The sequence below is a fragment of the Balaenoptera musculus genome, chromosome 16 (assembly GCF_009873245.2).
Source record: "Balaenoptera musculus isolate JJ_BM4_2016_0621 chromosome 16, mBalMus1.pri.v3, whole genome shotgun sequence".
NCBI classification, from domain to species: Eukaryota; Metazoa; Chordata; class Mammalia; order Artiodactyla; family Balaenopteridae; genus Balaenoptera; species Balaenoptera musculus.
Window position 1 is genome coordinate 50027943 of NC_045800.1, and position 18434 is coordinate 50046376.

General features: G+C 38.9%; 2 protein-coding genes across 2 annotated transcripts in view; one reads left to right on the plus strand and one right to left on the minus strand.

Moving 5' to 3' along the window:
* The window catches only part of GLUD1 (glutamate dehydrogenase 1), a 38880-nt gene that overhangs the window by 16009 nt on the left and 4437 nt on the right, over nucleotides 1–18434 (plus strand). The window contains exons 4-11 of the mRNA XM_036829227.1: nucleotides 379–442; nucleotides 5028–5122; nucleotides 9882–10061; nucleotides 11313–11450; nucleotides 12859–12996; nucleotides 13327–13407; nucleotides 14617–14740; nucleotides 15545–15636. Of these exons, the coding sequence (XP_036685122.1) occupies nucleotides 379–442; nucleotides 5028–5122; nucleotides 9882–10061; nucleotides 11313–11450; nucleotides 12859–12996; nucleotides 13327–13407; nucleotides 14617–14740; nucleotides 15545–15636 (912 nt within the window). The remainder of the gene's footprint in view (nucleotides 1–378; nucleotides 443–5027; nucleotides 5123–9881; nucleotides 10062–11312; nucleotides 11451–12858; nucleotides 12997–13326; nucleotides 13408–14616; nucleotides 14741–15544; nucleotides 15637–18434) is intronic.
* Nucleotides 16799–18434, minus strand: part of FAM25A (family with sequence similarity 25 member A) — a 36015-nt gene continuing 34379 nt past the window's right edge. The window contains exon 6 of the mRNA XM_036829230.1: nucleotides 16799–17209. Coding sequence (XP_036685125.1) covers nucleotides 17160–17209 — 50 coding nt within the window. The 3' untranslated portion in view covers nucleotides 16799–17159. The remainder of the gene's footprint in view (nucleotides 17210–18434) is intronic.

An 18434-nucleotide genomic window follows, 5' to 3' on the forward strand; every position in this document is an offset into this window, starting at 1 on the left:
ATAAATTATGTGAATAAATACCTGTATACGAACAATGTATATGATTTTATTTTTTAAATTTGTAATTTAAATGAAAATACACCATAAGGATTGCTCATAAGATCCTATATTAATACAAGGAGAACAGGTTTGAGCCTTAGTGCTACTACCTGTTCCTTATGTAACCTAATTTCTAGTCTCTCAGAAATTTAAAATTTAATTTCCGTTTAAAATGGAAATACCTACCTACTTTATGAATTGTTCTGAATATTACACAAGAAGATATATGAAAATGTCCTATAAGTAGAAAATAGGATGCAACTATTATCTCCACAAGTGGTTTTTCTATCAAAAATTATTTTTTCATTATTGTTTGTGTTTCACCTTTTTCCTTTATAGGATAATGAATTGGAAAAGATCACAAGGAGGTTCACCATGGAGCTGGCAAAGAAGGGCTTTATTGGTATGTATTGCCATGTAGATTTCCACAGAGTGGGAACATCTAAAAAGTAATTGTCTTTTTTTTTTTTTTTTTGCTTTTTTAATTGTCTTAATTTAAACTCCTGCTTTTGTCTATACATGCATGGAGAGATTTGTCCTCTTACTTTGAGAAACTGGGTTCTGTGTTAAACATGGTGAACATACCTGGGCCTGTTCATGACACCTCTCTAATAGAAAAGTTCAGGTTCTCAGTATACAGTGTGGATACCAGGAGAGGTCACTTCCACCTCTTCTTGTACAGACATAATAAAGGTTTTTGATCAGTGTAACAGCATTGAACAAGCAGCACAATCACAACTGTGACATCCAAAAAGACTCTAGGAACTAAATAATGCCTGCATTATAAACAATTTTTAATATGCAAAAAGCAGTTTTGCAAGAGTAATCCTGTTGCGAAAGCAGTGAGAAAACTGATGCTGTTTGGAATTGGAGGCTTAAGCAGGCCTTTCGCTTCAAAGCAGTGGGCACAGGCTGGGAGGTGTGGAGGCTCATGCTGATGACTCCCTGTGCCATCACTGGCTGATTTTAAGGATTCCTGGGGCTCCTAATGTTTGTTACTCGGACTAAGTTTCTGAGGGTACTGATCTTCATTTTCTTGATTTTCTATCGCACTGTTATCCATGTCATACGTTATTTTGTGTCTTAGATGTGAATATTCTTTTCTGTAATATATAGTTATTATTTAATCTTTAAATTTCAAGCAAATTGTCTTTCTATTTTCTTGTCCTAGAAAGATTGATTTGCTTAAAAAAAAAATCATTTAATAGAATTTTGCCCCTTTAACAATAGTTAAAACTAAGAAGACTGACTAAAATAGGAAAGAAAATCTACTTTTCCTGTTTTCCTGTCCCTCTTGTTTTCCTTCCCCAGTATTCTTCTCACTGTTGACAAGTTCCTGTGAACTTACTATATCCTTATTTTGAAATCTGCCCCTTTTAAGTAACACTAGAACTTTACTAGATTTGTCCTGTCTTTTATAATTTAAAAGGCATTTGGATTCTTGGCATGCATCCTCCCTGGCACTGCTGTGAGCTTTACTTACACAGTCATTGTACAGGGGTAGCACTAGTTAATGAGATAACTACCTCCTTCACAGAAATATCTACTAATTCTGATAGCCTTCATAATTTTTTATATCATAACTTAGCTTAAACTCTTAGCTTAAATATCAAACGTACTTAATAGTCTTGAGTGGTTTCAGACTTTATTCAGTTGTATTTATTGTCTATATATAGAGGATATCCAGCTTAATTTTCTCTATATTGACAAGAACCCTGTAATTGCAAAGGTTAAAAAATGATTCATTGAAACACTGAAAGCTTAAATATTAGCAATTTGACTTCTTTGCTTATGTGCAAAAGCCACCATGCAGCTAAACTGACATCTGGGCCCAGAAAGCTTTGTAGCATAAGAGGGATGCAGTTGGCATTCTTTCCCTCTCTAGGGCACAAAACTACTCCTGAGCAAACCTTTGGAACTGATGTCATTTCGGTTATTTTCTGACTTCCCTTTCCAGAGTTTCAGATTATGAGTTAGACCTGAATCTGGGTCCTAGCTCTGTCACTTCATATGAGTTTAAGGTCAGCTTTTCAATTTCTGCAAAAAGAGTCAGCTCTGGTTTTGATAGGGGTTGCTTTGAATCTGTAGACCTATTTGTAGAGTGTTGCCATCTTAACCTTTTTTTTTTTTTTGAATTTTGCTTTATTTTTTATACAGTAGGCTCTTATTAGTTATCTATTTTATACATATTAGTGTATATATAGTGTATATTTTATACATCAGTGTATACATGTCAATCCCGATCTCCCAATTCATCCCACCACCACCACCCCCCCACTTTTCCCTCCAACAATGCCACTTTTCATCCAACGGAGAACATTCATACCTTATTCTGTTTTCCACTTTAAACTAGTCCATGAACACTGAATGTCTTTCCATTTGTTTTTGTTTTAAAACGTACATTTTATTTTATTTATTTATTTATTTGGGGTTTTTTTTAATTTATTTATTTACTGATTTTTGGCTGCGTTGGCTCTTCCTTGCTGGGCGCATGCTTTCTCTAGTTGCGGCGAGCGGGGGCTACTCTTCGTTGCGGTGCACGGGCTTCAGTAGTTGGGGCTTGTGTGTACAGGTCTCACACTACTTCTGTTAAGTTTATTCATAAGTATTTTATTCTTTCTGATACTGTTCTAAGAGATATTAGTCTGCCGTATTCTTTTCTTAAGAACTCTTTGATACCAAGATAATACTAGCCTCATAGAATGAGTTGAGAAGTGGTCCTTCCTCTTTTTCTTTCTTTCTTCTTTCTTAGTTTGTGCAAGGGTGTTAATTCTGTTATGTGAGTTTAGATACCACCTTTGTAAACTGTGAAGTTCCCTTTTCATCCGCTATATCTCTATGCACCAAAATTACCCTCTTAGCTTTACCCCTACATTCATGTTCTGTGAAAGCAGTTGCTTTTTTTCAGCCAATTTTTTATCTTATTTATACTGTTATGGGATTGAGTGATGGCATTTTAACTTTCCTAAGGGTAGTTACCTGTTTTTAAAAGGATGGACTTTCATACCTGTAGGTATTTGAGAATTTACCTGTAATCCAGGAATTGTTTATAATCTGTGCATCCCTATATATTGATTTTGTATGGAGTAGAAAACTCACAAGCCTAATAATATTTTGTGATTTTGCTTTGGGTAGGGGGAGCTATCTGACTTCAGCATATCTAGACTAATAATTGTTTTTGAAAGACAATTTATTATCATACATTTTTGATTTACAGAGTACATACCTCAAACTTGCCCTTCTCCAAATAGAATTGTTATTTGAGGCAACAAGCTTATTTAACCTTGATATTGCTGAAAACAAGCATAATACTTTTGTACATACCTCTAAAGAGATGTGGGAGCAATTTGTCATTTATACCTTAGGAGAAAAGCAATATGATTAAATATACTTGTATTACCCTCCAGTTGAGGTATGTCACTGTAAAGGAATGGGAATTGTGAGCCAATGGAACAGTGGAGCCCTTTTGTCAGAGGATGAGGCTAGAATATGGCATTAACTGTTCCAAGCAGGAAAGCTGTATGGGCTGAGGGTGGGTTGGGGGAAGTTAGACTTCTTGATATTTGTAAGATGCCTAAGGAAAAGAGTACCAGGACATAGGAGAGTTACAGGTTGGGTACGGAAGGGGGAGCAAGAGTGTAAAAAACAAAACTTTGACCACTTCAAAGTTGTCTTACACCAATCCTGTATCATTACATCACAACTTGTATAAAGAAGTACATATGTAGGGCCTGGGCCCCTAAAATGTAGAAGAATGTTAGAATGGACCTTATTCTGTTGATTAAAAGTAATAATTATAGGAAGAACTCAAGTATAGCTCTTAGAAAGAACTTAATTTGGGAGACAATAGTTTAATCATTTAAAAGTTGTGTTTTTCTTTTTATAAAGATAACGAGTTTGTATTTTATAATTAAAACAATATAGAAAGTTATAAACAATGCTGAAATCTAAACATAGTGAAAAAGTTTGTGCATATTTTCTAAACCTCTGCATACATATATACACATGGAAATATGTATAGTTATTATACATTGGTATATATAAAGAGAATTTTATACGAATGGGAACTTATAGATGCTATATGAAACCTGCTTTTTTTCCCCACATGTATGTTTTGGTGATGATTCCAAGTCATTTACATGGATGTACATCATTCTTTGTAATGGCTGCATAGTATTTCTTTGTATAGATGACCCATTAAATAATTAGGTTGTTTTGTATTGTATTCTTACTGTTTTGATGGGTATATTTCTGTGTATTCCTGCCTTTACAGATTTGAGTGGGCACCATTTAATACATTTCCATCTGAGATCTCACTGGACATCAGCATTAGTGCTGTCATTGGCACTTGTTGCTGCCTGTGGGCTAGCTTCTTGTTATCCTCAAACTTTTTATTTGCTGATCTGAGGAACTGAAAGTCAAGGCCTAAAACTTTCTGTACAGAGTAAGCTTTGAATAATAGGTCAAAGCAGCATTATGTCATGGATAAAGGTATTATGGGGCTTAACATAATACTTCAGCAGTGTGTCTTTTCCCTTTTTCTACTTGGTGAGGAGGGCTTACACCCCCAGTAAGCAAGTATGTCACTGTGCTGTCTCATACACATAAACTTTCTAACTATAACAGCCCTCCTTATGGTAGTGTTATCTCTAAGTACAGTTTAAGGAACTGAGGTCAAGAGAGGCTAAACTGGTTTGCCTATGCTTGCAACATTCAGAAATCTGTTGAGTGGCTTATCAGTTGTGCATAGCTAATTTCACATAGCAAGTGAACACCAGTGGGAGAAGTTATCATGTAACACTGTGTATCTGTAAATTTTGTAATGAAACATTTAATAAGTATTTCTATGACTTGAATTAGTAACCTAGATGAAATCTACAGATTTCTAGCCATGGTAGCTTTGTTATTATAGAGAATTGCAAGGATCTATGTGTTTGAGATGCATTTATCTTAAAAACTGGTACGATGCCCTTTCCCTATGCCCCCAGGTCCTGGCATTGATGTGCCTGCCCCAGACATGAGCACAGGCGAGCGGGAGATGTCCTGGATTGCTGACACCTATGCTAGCACCATAGGGCACTATGTGAGTACCCACCAAAAGCTCTGAGGGCTTCATTTGCTATCTACCAGAAATAACAGTTCAAATGATGATATGTATAAGGGGAGAATTCACTGGGTTTTTCTCCTCTCCTTTAATCATATCGTGATTTTATATATTACTTCTGTCTATCTTATATCATAAATGCAGTGAACTTGGATTGAGCTTTTACTCATATGCAACCCTATCCTGACCGCTGGGATGGGCCCTCAAAGATCACCTCCCAGGGCAGGATACATTACAAGACAGTAAAAGGGAAATAAGGAAGCATTCAATTTGGGCTTTTACCTCAAAGGAACTAAGACACATTAAGCAGATAAGGTATGGAGATAGTGTAATAGCAGGGTGGAGAGTTTCTAAAAGCAGGCTTCCTGGAAGAGGTATTTGGTCAGGGCTGGACATTGAAAATGGATAGAATTTAAACATGAAGATTTGGAGGATCGGAGGGGAAACTGTAGAGCTCAGATTGTCTGAAGATAAGGCACATTTAGAAAGGTGGTAAGAGAATGATGAAGTAAGTGAAAGAGTAGAAAAATAATCAAGTCCCAGTGTTTTTATTTTACTTGCTAGTCAGCGGGGAGCCTTTGATGCTGACCCTTCCTTAGGGGAGAGGGGCCAGCAACAGTGTTAGGCTGGAGCAAAGAGATGGCCTCCACAGTGTCAGTGTCTGTCTTCACAGCCGGTAGCGACAGGGCTGGGGAGAAGCATTGGCTCATGACAGAGGTAGACTCAGCAGGACTGGGTTGCATCTATGGGACCAAGGAAAAGGACAGGGTTGAGTCAGAAAGAACCGGGAGGACTTAAAGTCTGGGGACTGAGCAGAAGTAGTGCCATTAATGCAGAACACGAGAAGAACAACTAACTTCGTCCTTCAAAGGGATGGAACCTTGAAAAACACTTAAGGAGTGGGAAGAGAAAGTGAGTTGAAAAGACATTTTGTTACCCAAAAACTGGGTTCACCTCTTGGTGTGTGTCAAGCCAAAAGACACAACCAAGCCAAAGATCAGTAGGATTTATTACTTGCAGCAAGTAGGGAGAACACTGGGATCTTTCCCAAAGCAGTGTCTCCCTGAACAGCAAAATTGGGGAAGTTTTAAGTTAAGGGTACCTGCATATTCATGAAAGGACTTGGGTGGTTGGCAGAGTCCAAGCTTTAGTTGATTGAAGTCACTAAGATCAGAAAAGGTCAACATCGTCATCCCTTAGGTTCCAGTTGATCTGAAGGTTGAGCACTTCAGGCTTATCTTTACCACTGAAACAGAACTGGGAGTCTTTACAACTGATAAATTATCTTGGCTATTGTTACTTCTCTTGCTTGATAACATTCTTCTGTTCCCTTAAGATCATTAATTATTGAGACCTGTTCAAGTACAAGCATTGTAGACAGGCTTTGATATCAAAATGGCTTAGATCACAAAATGGCTTCTCATGTCAAGAAAGCCATGCCTCGTTCTCTTCCTCCAGGGACCCCCTACCCTAACTGCTCACAATTTATTTTAAAAATATAGAGAGAGCACTTACTACACGGGAGGCTTAAAGTGCAAGCAAGGAGTTCAGTACAATTGGGGTAAAGGCTAGAAGGAAAAGGCCTGATGCTATGAAGAGTGCTGGGGACCTGACCACGTCTCTGGAGTAGGATCAGAAAAGCCTCCTTGAGATGTAACCTTCTGGTCTGCACTCTGAAAGATGAGTACACATCAACCAGCGGAAGTGGCACTGGCCAAGGGTTGGAAGCAGAAGGAAGCACCTGGGTAAAGGTCCTGATGTGAAACGAGGTGAACCTGAGAGGCTGAGGGAAAACTATGGTGGCCAGGGTAGAGAGGGCGGGCGTGAGAGAGGCCAGCAGAGGAGAGTCGGGCCAGATTCCTACCTTGTAGGCGACAGCAAGGACTTTGGTCTTTGTCCTAAAAACAGAGGGAAGCCAGTGAAGTGCTAATTGTAAGCAGGTGTGTGACACAGTAAGCTTCACTCTGTGTGCAGCAGAGAATGGGATTGTTGGGGACAGGAGACTACACAGGAGCCCAAAAGAGATGATATTGGCCTGCCATAGAGTTGGAGAGGAATGGACAGATAGAAGAGTGATTGGGGGGTGGAGGGAAGGAACAATTAGTTAGAAAAGAATGAGAAGTGCCAAGAGCTTCGCATTGTGGATGTTCTGAGGGGGTGGTTCTGAGAAGAGGCCAATTCAGCAACTAGATTGGAATAGTGAGGTTGGAGCCAGACTGCAGGGGCGTGTTGAGAGGGAAGTAGGGCATGAAGAGTAGCCCTCACTTAAGAAAAATGGCGCTAGAGAGGAGACAGCTTGAAAGGTGCCTGTTGTCTAAAGAGAAAGGTTTTTGTTGTTCTTGGCATGTTGACTGGTGTGGGCCACAGATTCATCTTTTAAGGGCCCCAGTGGAAAGATAAGCCTTAGAAGAGGAGGAATATTGTTTCCTCTAAAAGGAAGGAAGGGGGCCTCTAATGGAGGAATTTAGGCTTGTCTCATTTCCTGGGGGGTGATGTAGAGTGTAGTTGGGAGCACACTCAGGCACCCTGGATTCTGGGACTGGCTCCTTCACATACCAGCTCTGTGACCTGGGGCAAGTGCCTTAAGCTCTCTGTGCCTCACTTTCCTTATATGTAAAATAACAATAATAATAGCACCTAGTTCATGAGACAGTCATGAGGATTAAGTGAATGACAGTATAATTATAACTGGCCCTCAGTAAGCATAAAAAATAAATACTTATAAACACTAAACCAGGTAAATTCCACAAATCCCCTGAAATAAAACAGGAGCAGTATGAGACACTTCAAAGAATTTTGGTTTTGACTGCCATTCCCAAAAGGTTGCTCTTCCATGTCATCTTATGTTAAATGAGCTCTGGTTATGGTCTTTCATTCTTTTTAAGCAAGGCATTAGACTGAATAGTACAAAACAGTGGGCAGTACATTGTTATTCGTAGCTCTCTCCCAAAGGTGACAGAAGAAAGTTTTGTGAGGCCCTGCCAACTAAACCTTGGACTAAACACTGGTAAAAGACTGTCCTTCTTAAAGTGATAGGAAATACAAAATCAGAGCCTAAGGTAAGAAGCCGCAGTTTTTGTTTCTTGTTTTCAGACGTGTACCTGAACACGCAGCTCCTTTTGCCTAGCCCAGAAGTTTGGGTGCTGGAGAGCAAGCGAGTTCTCCACCCGGGCCCAGGCTTCCAAAACAATTAGGTATGCTGGGCATCTCGCAGGCAGCCAGCCAGCCAACCGGCACCGTGCCTGACCTCAGACAGGATTGCTGTCAGCTCCAGCATTTGCATTTTCTCTGTTCAAAAGCATTTGGCACTTACTTGGTTTGCAATTCTGTATTCATAAGCATTAACTATTCATGAAGGAAAACTGTGGGAAAACTACTAACTCCATAAATCACTTTACTAGACTGTTTTGTTTTGGTTTTTTTACTTTTGTTCTTTTTGTTGGTAATGATACAGCTAATACAATTCTAAAAGTTCTTATTTAAACTGTCAGTTTTTAACTTATCCGGCTAGAACATACACTGGGGGGTAGGGAATATGATATGAAGTAAGGTACTTTATCTTGTTTCACATGGGTAGCAAATTGCCTCAACAAATTTATTAAATAGTCCATACTTTAGCCACTGACTTAAAATGCTTCCTGTATTTAATATTGATTTCCTATATACAATAAGACTGTCTCTAGTTTCTCCTGTCCCACAGAAGACAGTAGATTTGTCTATTATGCACTGTTCTGGTTGCTACAGTTTATAGTATGCTAAACTGGTTGCTTCCAGTTTATCCCTTGGAAGGGAAGCCCTCCCAAGCCCCTTTCTTCCTTCTAATTATACTTGTTTCTGAACCAGAATACATGCACACTGTCAATTCAGAGAGTACAGAATGGAGAAGACTTACTCTCCCACTCAGCTTCTTAGAGCTAACAGCTACCACAGGAGGTGCTCTGCTGACACATGGGCGTGGTCCTCTGTGTCTCACCCACGTGCACCCCTTTTTTTAACTCTAGTAATACCATACTATATATACACAATTTTTTGTATATATACAATTGTATATATAGTATGGAATTAGAATTTCTGGATTAATGGCTTTTTATCTTGATAGGTATTCTAGTTGCCCTGCAAAGCTTCGTTACTTTGTTTTCTTTCTTTCTTTTTTATTTCTTAAATACTTTTGTTAATCCACTCTTAGGTGAACTTGAGTTATCTTTTAAAGTTCTTTTTTAAAAGTGACACTTAATTGAATTTCTAGATTAGTTTGGCAGAAAAATATTTTTACAGTGTTGAGTCTTCCCATCCATGAACACCGTAATGGCTCTTCCTATCTTAGGTTCTGTTTTGGTGACATGCTCAAGTCTTATGATAAATTTTAAGACAACTACAGGTGACATGTATACCCTTACTTAGTAGGGCTTAAACATTTGGTGAAGGAATAATAGTTTTAAGCTGAACTATCTCTACTTTTGTGATACTGCTATTTGTATTTACTTGATGTTTAACTCCTAAAAACCCTGTTTCTCCCATCAGAAAATAGTCTACTTTATTATATATTTTCTAGGAACAGAAATTTGAAAAGGTGAGACTTATCCCTATTGATGAAAGTATACCTTAAACACACACACACTCGTAATGAGCATATTAGTTAAATGAGAATGTGTTTCCACTTTAACGCTGCTTTATGTTGGTTCATCATAGAAATTGATGTTGACATTTCATCTTTTAAGTTTTGCCCTTTTTTTTGCAGGATATTAATGCCCATGCCTGTGTTACCGGTAAGCCCATCAGTCAGGGTGGAATCCACGGACGGATCTCTGCTACTGGTCGGGGAGTTTTCCATGGGATTGAAAACTTCATCAATGAAGCTTCTTACATGAGTATTTTAGGAATGACACCAGGATTTGGAGATAAAACGTTTGTTGTTCAGGTAAAAATGTTTGCTTTCTTAAAGAATGACTGATACACATGTAATAATAAGTTTTTCAGTGTTTTAAGATTTGCAGTTTTTTTTAATTTTATTGGAGTAGAGTTGATTTGTAATGTGTTCATTTCTGCTGAACAGCAAAGTGATTCAGTTATAATATAGTTCCCTGTGCTGTACAGTAGGACCTTGTTGTTTATCCATCTTATATATAATAGTTTGCATCTGCTAATCCCAAACTTCCACAAACCAGTTGTTGCTCTCTCCTCTGAGCCTCTGAAGCTCCCTTTCTGATCTTCCCACCGGTGATGGGGCTTCCCAGAGTGTGGGAACCTTTCCTCTTTTATAGCTGCCTTCCAGGGGCACAGGTCCCATCCCAGTTCCTTTTTTTTTTTTTTTTTCCCTTTTGTCCTACCTGATTATATGGAGATCTTTCTTGTCCTTTCAGGTATTTGAGGTCTAGTGATCAGTAGGTATTCTGTGAGAATTGTTCCATTTGTAGATGTATTTTTGATGTATTTATGGGAAGAGGTGAGTTGCACATCCTTGTACTCCTCCTCGATTGGAGCCCCTAGATTTGCAATTTTTAAAACTTGATTCTTTGGATCTCTTAAGTTTTAAAATGGACATATGAAGAGTAATACATCCTTTATTTTTTGAACCTTGGTAAGATTCATGTGACTAAACCAAGTATCTCTCAGAAACATATGAAACTATCACCAACTTCTTTTGTTTGATATTTAAATTGAAATTGTATCCAGAAGGGGACATCTCTTAAACTATTATGTGTATACAGAAAGGTTTACACAATGATCCAAATTTCATTTGGTTAATGTTTAGGTCATTTAGTGTTTGATTAATTAGTTTACTTAGATGAATCAAAATTAAGTTGAATCCTACTTTAAAATAAAACCCATACCCCTCCCAATTACTGACTTATCTTTTCACGACCATAGGACATCTGGTCATCAGGAACTGAAGTCCTAGGTAGCGTCGTTGGCATCAACTACCGTTTCTTTATAGGCCAGCAAGGCTGCATGTCACTGAATGTCCTCAGGACTCATTATCACAGAGGACAAAGGGTTGGGTTCCACATTCCGAAACAGAAATTTATTGTTGAAGAGAGACATTGTTTCTTTTATCAAAAGGATTTTGAGAATTACTTCTAAACCAACAGAACTGTATTGGTCAGAATATGACATTTATCATCTGTGCTAGGACTTTGATTTTTGTTTCATGTACAACTGTTCTTCACAGGGATTTGGTAATGTGGGCCTGCACTCTATGAGATATTTACATCGTTTTGGTGCTAAATGTGTTGGTGTTGGTGAATCTGATGGGAGCATATGGAATCCAGATGGTATTGACCCAAAGGAACTGGAAGACTTCAAATTGGTATGTTAATGTAATATCTGAATAGTCTGACCACCTGAATGTTGTAAAGTTGAAATAAGTATTATTGAAATCTTTGCATTGCTTTTTTTAAAATTAATTTTTATTGGAGTATAGTTGATTTGCAGTGTTGTGTTTCTGCTGTGCAGCAAAGTGAATCAGTTATACATATATCCATTCTTTTTTAGATTCTGTTCCTATATAGGTGATAACAGAGTATTGAGTAGACTTCCCTGTGCTATACAGTAGGTCCTTATTAGTTATCTGTTTTATATAGAGTACTGTATATGTGTCAATCCCAATCTCCCAATTTATCCCTCCCCACCTTCCCCCCCGGTAACCATAAGTTTGTTTTCTACATCTGTGACTCTATTTCTGTTTTGTAAGTAAATAGGTTCATTTGTACCATTTTTAGATTCCATATATACGCAATTATCATATGATGTTCGTCTTTCTCTGTCTGACTTCACTCAGTATGACAATCTCTTGGTCCATCCAGGTCTCTGCAAATGGCATTATTTCATCCTTTTTAGACTGCCATATTTTAGATTCCACATATACATGATATCATATGGTATTTGCCTTTCTCTTTTTGACTTACTTCACTTAGTATGATAATCTCTAGTTGCATCCATGTTGCTGCAAATGGCATTATTTCATTCTTTTTTATGGCTAAGTAATTAATATTCCATCGTATGTACGTACCACATCTTCTTTATCCATTCATCTGTCGATGGACACTTAGGTTGCTTCCATGTCATGGCTGTTGTAAATAGTGCTGCAATGAACATTGGGGTACATGTGTCTTTTCGAATTATGGTTTTCTCCAGATATGTGTCCAGGAGTGGGATTGCTGGATCATATGGTAGCTCTATTTTTAGTTTTTTAAGGAACCTCCATAGTGTTCTCCATGGCGGCTGTACCAATTTACATTCCCACCAACAGTGCAAGAGGGTTCCCTTTTCTCCACACCCTCTCCAGCATTTATTGTCTGTAGATTTCTTGATGATGGCCATTCTGACCGGTGTGAGGTGATACCTCGTTGTAGTTTTGATTTGCTTTTTTCTAATTATTAGTGATGTTGAGCATCTTTTCATGTGCCTCTTGGCCATCTGTATGTCTTCTTTGGAGAAATGTCTATTTGGATCTTCCACCCATTTTTTGATTGGGTTTGTTTTTTTGATATTGAGCTGCATGAGCTGTTTGTATATTTTGGAGATTAATCCCTTGTTGGTCGCTTCGTTTACAAGTATTTTCTCCCATTCTGTGGGTTGTCTTTTCATTTTGTTTGCTTATTTTTTTAAATGTAACTCAAAGACCTCCTACTAAATGAGTCTTCATATCATAGGCACTAAACATAAACATTTAAATTCTGTTGCAGCCATTAATTCTGATTTTCAATCAATTATAGCAACATGGAACAATCCTGGGCTTCCCCAAAGCAAAGATCTATGAAGGGAACATCTTGGAGGCAGACTGTGACATATTGATCCCTGCTGCCAGTGAGAAGCAGCTGACCAAGTCCAATGCACCCAGAGTCAAAGCCAAGGTGACAGTATGATGGGTTCAACCTTAGCAATGTGGAGTGACACTGAGAGTCATAGAAAAGCTCTAATGGGTTTCCTCTTTTTTTAAAAAAAGAAAGCAGCTTTATTGGGATGTATTGGGTTGGCCAAAAAGTTCATTCAGGTTCGTTACCATCTTATGGAAAAACCCAGATAAACTTTTTGGCCATACAGTTCCCCACGCATACAATTTAAAGTGGGATTTTGCTTCTCTCCCACAGCCCCCTCCCCCACACATCTCTTGAGCTCAGCTGGAGGGGATTTGACGGTGTTAATGGCATTTCTCTATGTGACTCTATGTGACTTTCTTGCAGATCATTGCTGAAGGTGCCAATGGACCGACAACTCCAGAAGCTGATAAGATTTTCCTAGAGAGGAACATCATGGTTATTCCAGTAAGTAATCTACGTTTGCCAGATTTTTATATGTACTTGGAATCATAATTGTCTTTTGCAGGGAACTGGGGGAGGAGGAGGATTGTTAGTTTCCCAAGCCTTAGAGATTAATTCTTCATCTTTATTTTGCTTTTTTAAAAATTTATTTATTTATATTTATTTATTTTTGGCTGCGTCGGGTCTTAGTTGCGGGATGCGGGATCTTTTGTTGCAGCGCACAGGCTCTTGGCTGTGGCTCGCGAGCTTCTCTCTAGTTGTGGCACGCAGGCTCCAGGGTGTGTGGGCACTGTAGTTGTGGCGCGCAGGCTCCAGAGCGTGTGGGCTCTGTAGTTTGCTGCACGCAGGCTCTCTAGTTGAGGCGCTCAGGCTCAGTAGTTGCGGTGTGCAGGCTTAGTTGCCTCGCAGCATGTGGGATCTTAGTTCCCTGACTAGGGATCAAACCCGCGTGCCCTGCATTGCAGGACAGATTCTCTACCACTGGACCACCAGGGAAGTCCCTTTATTTTGCTTTTAAGAAAATAAAGTAGAAGTGTGGTTAATAAAATAAGTCTGTCTTATATTGGACCTGAACGTTTTCTTCCAACTTCAGGCTCTTTCTTGAGTATGTATTTAGACTTCTTAAATCCAGTTATATAAATGTATAATGTGCTAGAAGTACTATTCTAACTTTCAAATGTCCCTTGCTGTCTTACTCAGAAAGCTAATATGAGTAACATGTGCTTAAGTTTTTCAGTGGTTAAGCATGGGGTCTGTACCAAAAGGTCATTGGAAGTTAGAAGTTAGTGTGGACTTGTGATGCATTTTGAAGAACTGCTTTTGCTGAAAGCACTTAAATTCAGTTTAACTTAAATAGACTGCCTTTATGTAGTGGGAGAGTAAACACTAATCTTCTGGCGAGACACCCTTGGACCATACAAACCAGTGGTTAGTGGGCAGGCAATTTTGTCAGAATTTTTTTGGTGGAGAAGAGGCTCTAAAACCTCTGATCAAATGCTTGCTGATTAATAAACCAATAAATTATTTTTTTCCCCAAAGGGAGAAAAGCCTCAGATGTATTAGGAAGGGGGTTTGTTTAAGTGCAAAATTTCTGATACTATCTAAAATACATTTGGGAAGCTTGAAGCTTAATCTGCTTTGATATTAAAACTGAGCTCACGTTCATTGTAAGCTTTTATTGAAACCATCATGTCCTCATTTTTTTGTGTATAGGATCTCTACTTGAATGCTGGAGGAGTGACAGTGTCTTACTTTGAGTGGCTGAAGAATCTGAATCATGTCAGCTATGGCCGTTTGACCTTCAAATATGAAAGGGATTCTAACTACCACTTGCTCAGTAAGTTCTGATTATTCTTTTGAGCCATCTAAAAGTCTGGGGAAAGCCTGCATTTAATAAAAGGGCTAATTTCCTTTTTGTTTAATCTCAGAACAGAAAACTATTCTGACTCATGAGATACAATTTCTTTATAGGTATTCACTATATTAACTCTCTGGAATATATTTATATTCCAATGTTTATTCTGCAAGTATGTTCTGGTTCCCAGAACCTAATCTCTAAGTTAATAGTATAAAGAGTATCATTTTAAACCAGGAGCTCCTGTTGATACTCATCCATTTCATTCTCAGGTTGCTTTTGGTAAAGCCCTATCTATTGTCAAGAATTTTTTGAGTCTTCTGATGAGAATACTGTTTTGTCTTTGACTAGAATAGGCTCCAGAGTTAACACTAGAATTTTCCTCAAGCTGAAATAAGACCAAGACCTCCAGCTGAGCTTTACTGAGCCCACTCTGAGAATCTGGGTGAAGTGTTCCATCGATTTCCATTCCTTTTTCCCTCAGCATTTTCTTTTTTTTTTTTTTTTTTTTTAGCATTTTCTTTTTAAAAGAGCCAAGGAAAATCCCTGCTAATGGGTGTTATGGAAACAGAGCAGTGACCTAAATTCACATTTATATAGGAATTTGGCAAAGTGCTTTATTCCTTTTAACTGAGATTTAAGTGAGTAACGCTTTTACGTTATTAGTGTTGAAAGTTTTATGTCATTAGTGTTTGGGGCTGTGGATATAGTTTGGGACTACTTTTGTTTCTACTTCATTTTTTTTCTACTAGCAATATCGTATCTTCGTCTCTTGGCTTTTTATAGTGTCTGTTCAAGAGAGTTTGGAAAGGAAATTTGGAAAGCATGGTGGAACTATTCCCATTGTACCCACAGCAGAGTTCCAAGACAGGATATCGGTGAGTGTGCTTGCCTGCTCTCTTCTTTGGATCAGGCCAGCTATATTAAATGGGATTAAGGCGTGGTAATCAACACGACAGTTATATGACTTCCTCTTTCCTTACATTCTAAAAATGGAGTAAGAACATTAGTTTGAAATAATTCATGGTTCTGCTTTTGATACTTTTACAATACAGATGACTCAAGTGATTCTAACATAATGGTGAAGAGTTATTGTGTATTTTAACTATTTTAAGCTTTAGAGAAATGGAAAGAATTGAAAAGTAAACATTAGATTGACCTATATAAAAAACTGAAATTACTATATGGACACAAATAAGAGTCAAAGAAAACATGAGAAAAGCTATTTGTTGTTAATTAGCTATGGACAGGATATATTAATACACATTACAAAGAGAATTTCTTTACCAGTAAGAGGCACGTGACATGAAAAAAATCAGAGGAAGTAGGCCTAGAAAAAAATGTTTAACCTCGTTGTTAAAGAAATATAAATTAAAATAAGGATTCTTTAATGTATTAAACTAGCATAAACAATTAATGGATCTTATACTCACCATGTCTGTTGTGAAGCAGTTGTACCTTTATTCTGATGACAATGCCGAAGACTTATTAAAGAGTTCCTGCCCTTTGACACTTATAATAACGTCAGCTCTGGAAGTTAATCCTAAGAAAACAATTTTAAAGGAGAGGAATGAGTCCGTGCATGATGTCATTGGAACTGTGTTTGCAGTCTTTTTTTTTTTTTTTTTAAACTAGCAGGAGACACTGCGTTTTACCAGTGCCAATGCCAGTACCTTTTTTTTTTTTTTTTAATTTTATTTATTTATTTATTTATGGCTGTGTTGGGTCTTTGTTTCTGTGCGAGGGCTTTCTCTAGTTGTGGCGAGCGGGGGCCACTCTTCATCGTGGTGTGCGGGCCTCTCATTATCGCGGCCTCTCTTGTTACGGAGCACAGGCTCCAGACGCGCAGGCTCAGTAGTTGTGGCTCACGGGCCTAGTTGCTCCGCGGCATGTGGGATCTTCCCAGACCAGGGCTCGAACCCGTGTTCCCTGCATTGGCAGGCAGACTCAACCACTGTGCCACCAGGGAAGCCCTGCAGTCATTTTTAAAATTAGGTTTGATTTTATAATCCAGTGTGTGTGGGGGGGGGCAGGGAAATGGCTAAGTGATAATATGTCTTCTTATGAAATATTCAGTCATGGGAAATAATTTAAGACTATCTTGCAACATGGGGGAATGTTAAGGGTTTTGTCTTGAAGGAGAAAAGATGCTTTTGCCACTCTGGGTAACTCTCCTCAAAGAACCTTCCTCTTTCCCAGAACCATGTGTCTTAGTTCTGGTCCCTCCTTCTGGAATACCCACACCCACTCCCTGCTTGAGTATCACATCTCAGTGGCTTTTCCTGAAAGTCCTCTCTGCCTGCCAGCATCTCATCCATCCTTCCATCACAAGTAACTTAGTGCGTTTATAGGCCCTGCTGTTGCTGCGGCTTTAAGATGGGATTCTTGCTCCTCCCTGTGGTCACCCCATGTCCCAGCACATGCCTGCCACATAGTCAGTCAGACTGAAACCTGGAGAGGGAGTAAAGAGGACAGCCAATTGGTTAGGAAGACAGAGCCGTGATGCCTTTCATTTTTATCCTTTTTTAAAATAATCTTTGCCCAATGTATCAGTCTTCCAGTTTTCAAATGCTTTTTGGTGCTTCTAATTTTAGACTTTAATGCTATTTCTCATCTCTTAGTGACTTACTTATTGCAGGAGTCTTGTAATAAGTGTCAGTTGAAAAACCAGTTTTTTCCCCCAGCTCCTTGCTTTTAGTTTCCCCCTCCCCAGCCATGCTGTGGCCCTGCCAGGACCTACATCATTGACCTGATCATCTTTTCACTGTCCTTCATCACACCTGTCTTCACTTAAATTCCATTGACCATCATTACATTCACTCTCTGGTCTTGTTTTGCTTCCTCACACCCGCTTGTTAACACGTGAACCCTGATGAAATCCAGCTCTCTGCCCCCTCCGTTCCTCCGCTGTAGCGGGAGGCCCTGCTGACTCTTCAAACTTAAAGTAAGCTCTCAGCTGCCCAGCAGTTAAACTGCTTTTCCCTGTTCCATTCATTCTCTCATTCTCTTGGTTAATTATATCATATTTTCTCCTTTTTTCTCTCCCTGCACTTCAGTTCATGACCTGGTATCTATTCACAGAAAAGTGAAGCAGTCAGAGAACTTCCACATCTACCCAGCTCCTGGTATCTGTACCCTGTCTTGTACTCTTGAGCAACTCTTTGTGGTTCCATCTCAGCCCAAGTCTTGTTCTGGGCGTTGGATGGCCTGTTTTCAGTCTCTCAAATGCACTGCTCAAGCAAACCTTCCCCTTTCTCTTGCATCATCAGTTTTCCCTCTATTCAGTCATTCCTATCAATGTAACAAATGCTGCCTTAAAAAATATAAATCTTAATCCCACTTGCCCTTCCAGGTCTTGCTATTTTTATTTCCCGTATAGCAAACCTCCTTAAGAGTTGTGTATACTCTGTCCCCAGTTCTTCTATACTCAAACCTCCTATTCTGCCCACCACTCCACCGAAACTGTTCTTGTCAAGGTAACCAGTGGTGGCAGCATCACCAAACCTAGTGGTCATTTTTCAGTCCTCATCTTACTTCACTGCTCCCAGGTGATCACTCCCCCTGGAAATCTTTCTTAGCTCCCAGGACACCACATCCTCCTGGCTTTCTTCCTGCTTCACTCGCCAGTCCTTCTGCTGATCCCTGTCATCCCTACACCCTGTTAACATTGGAAGTC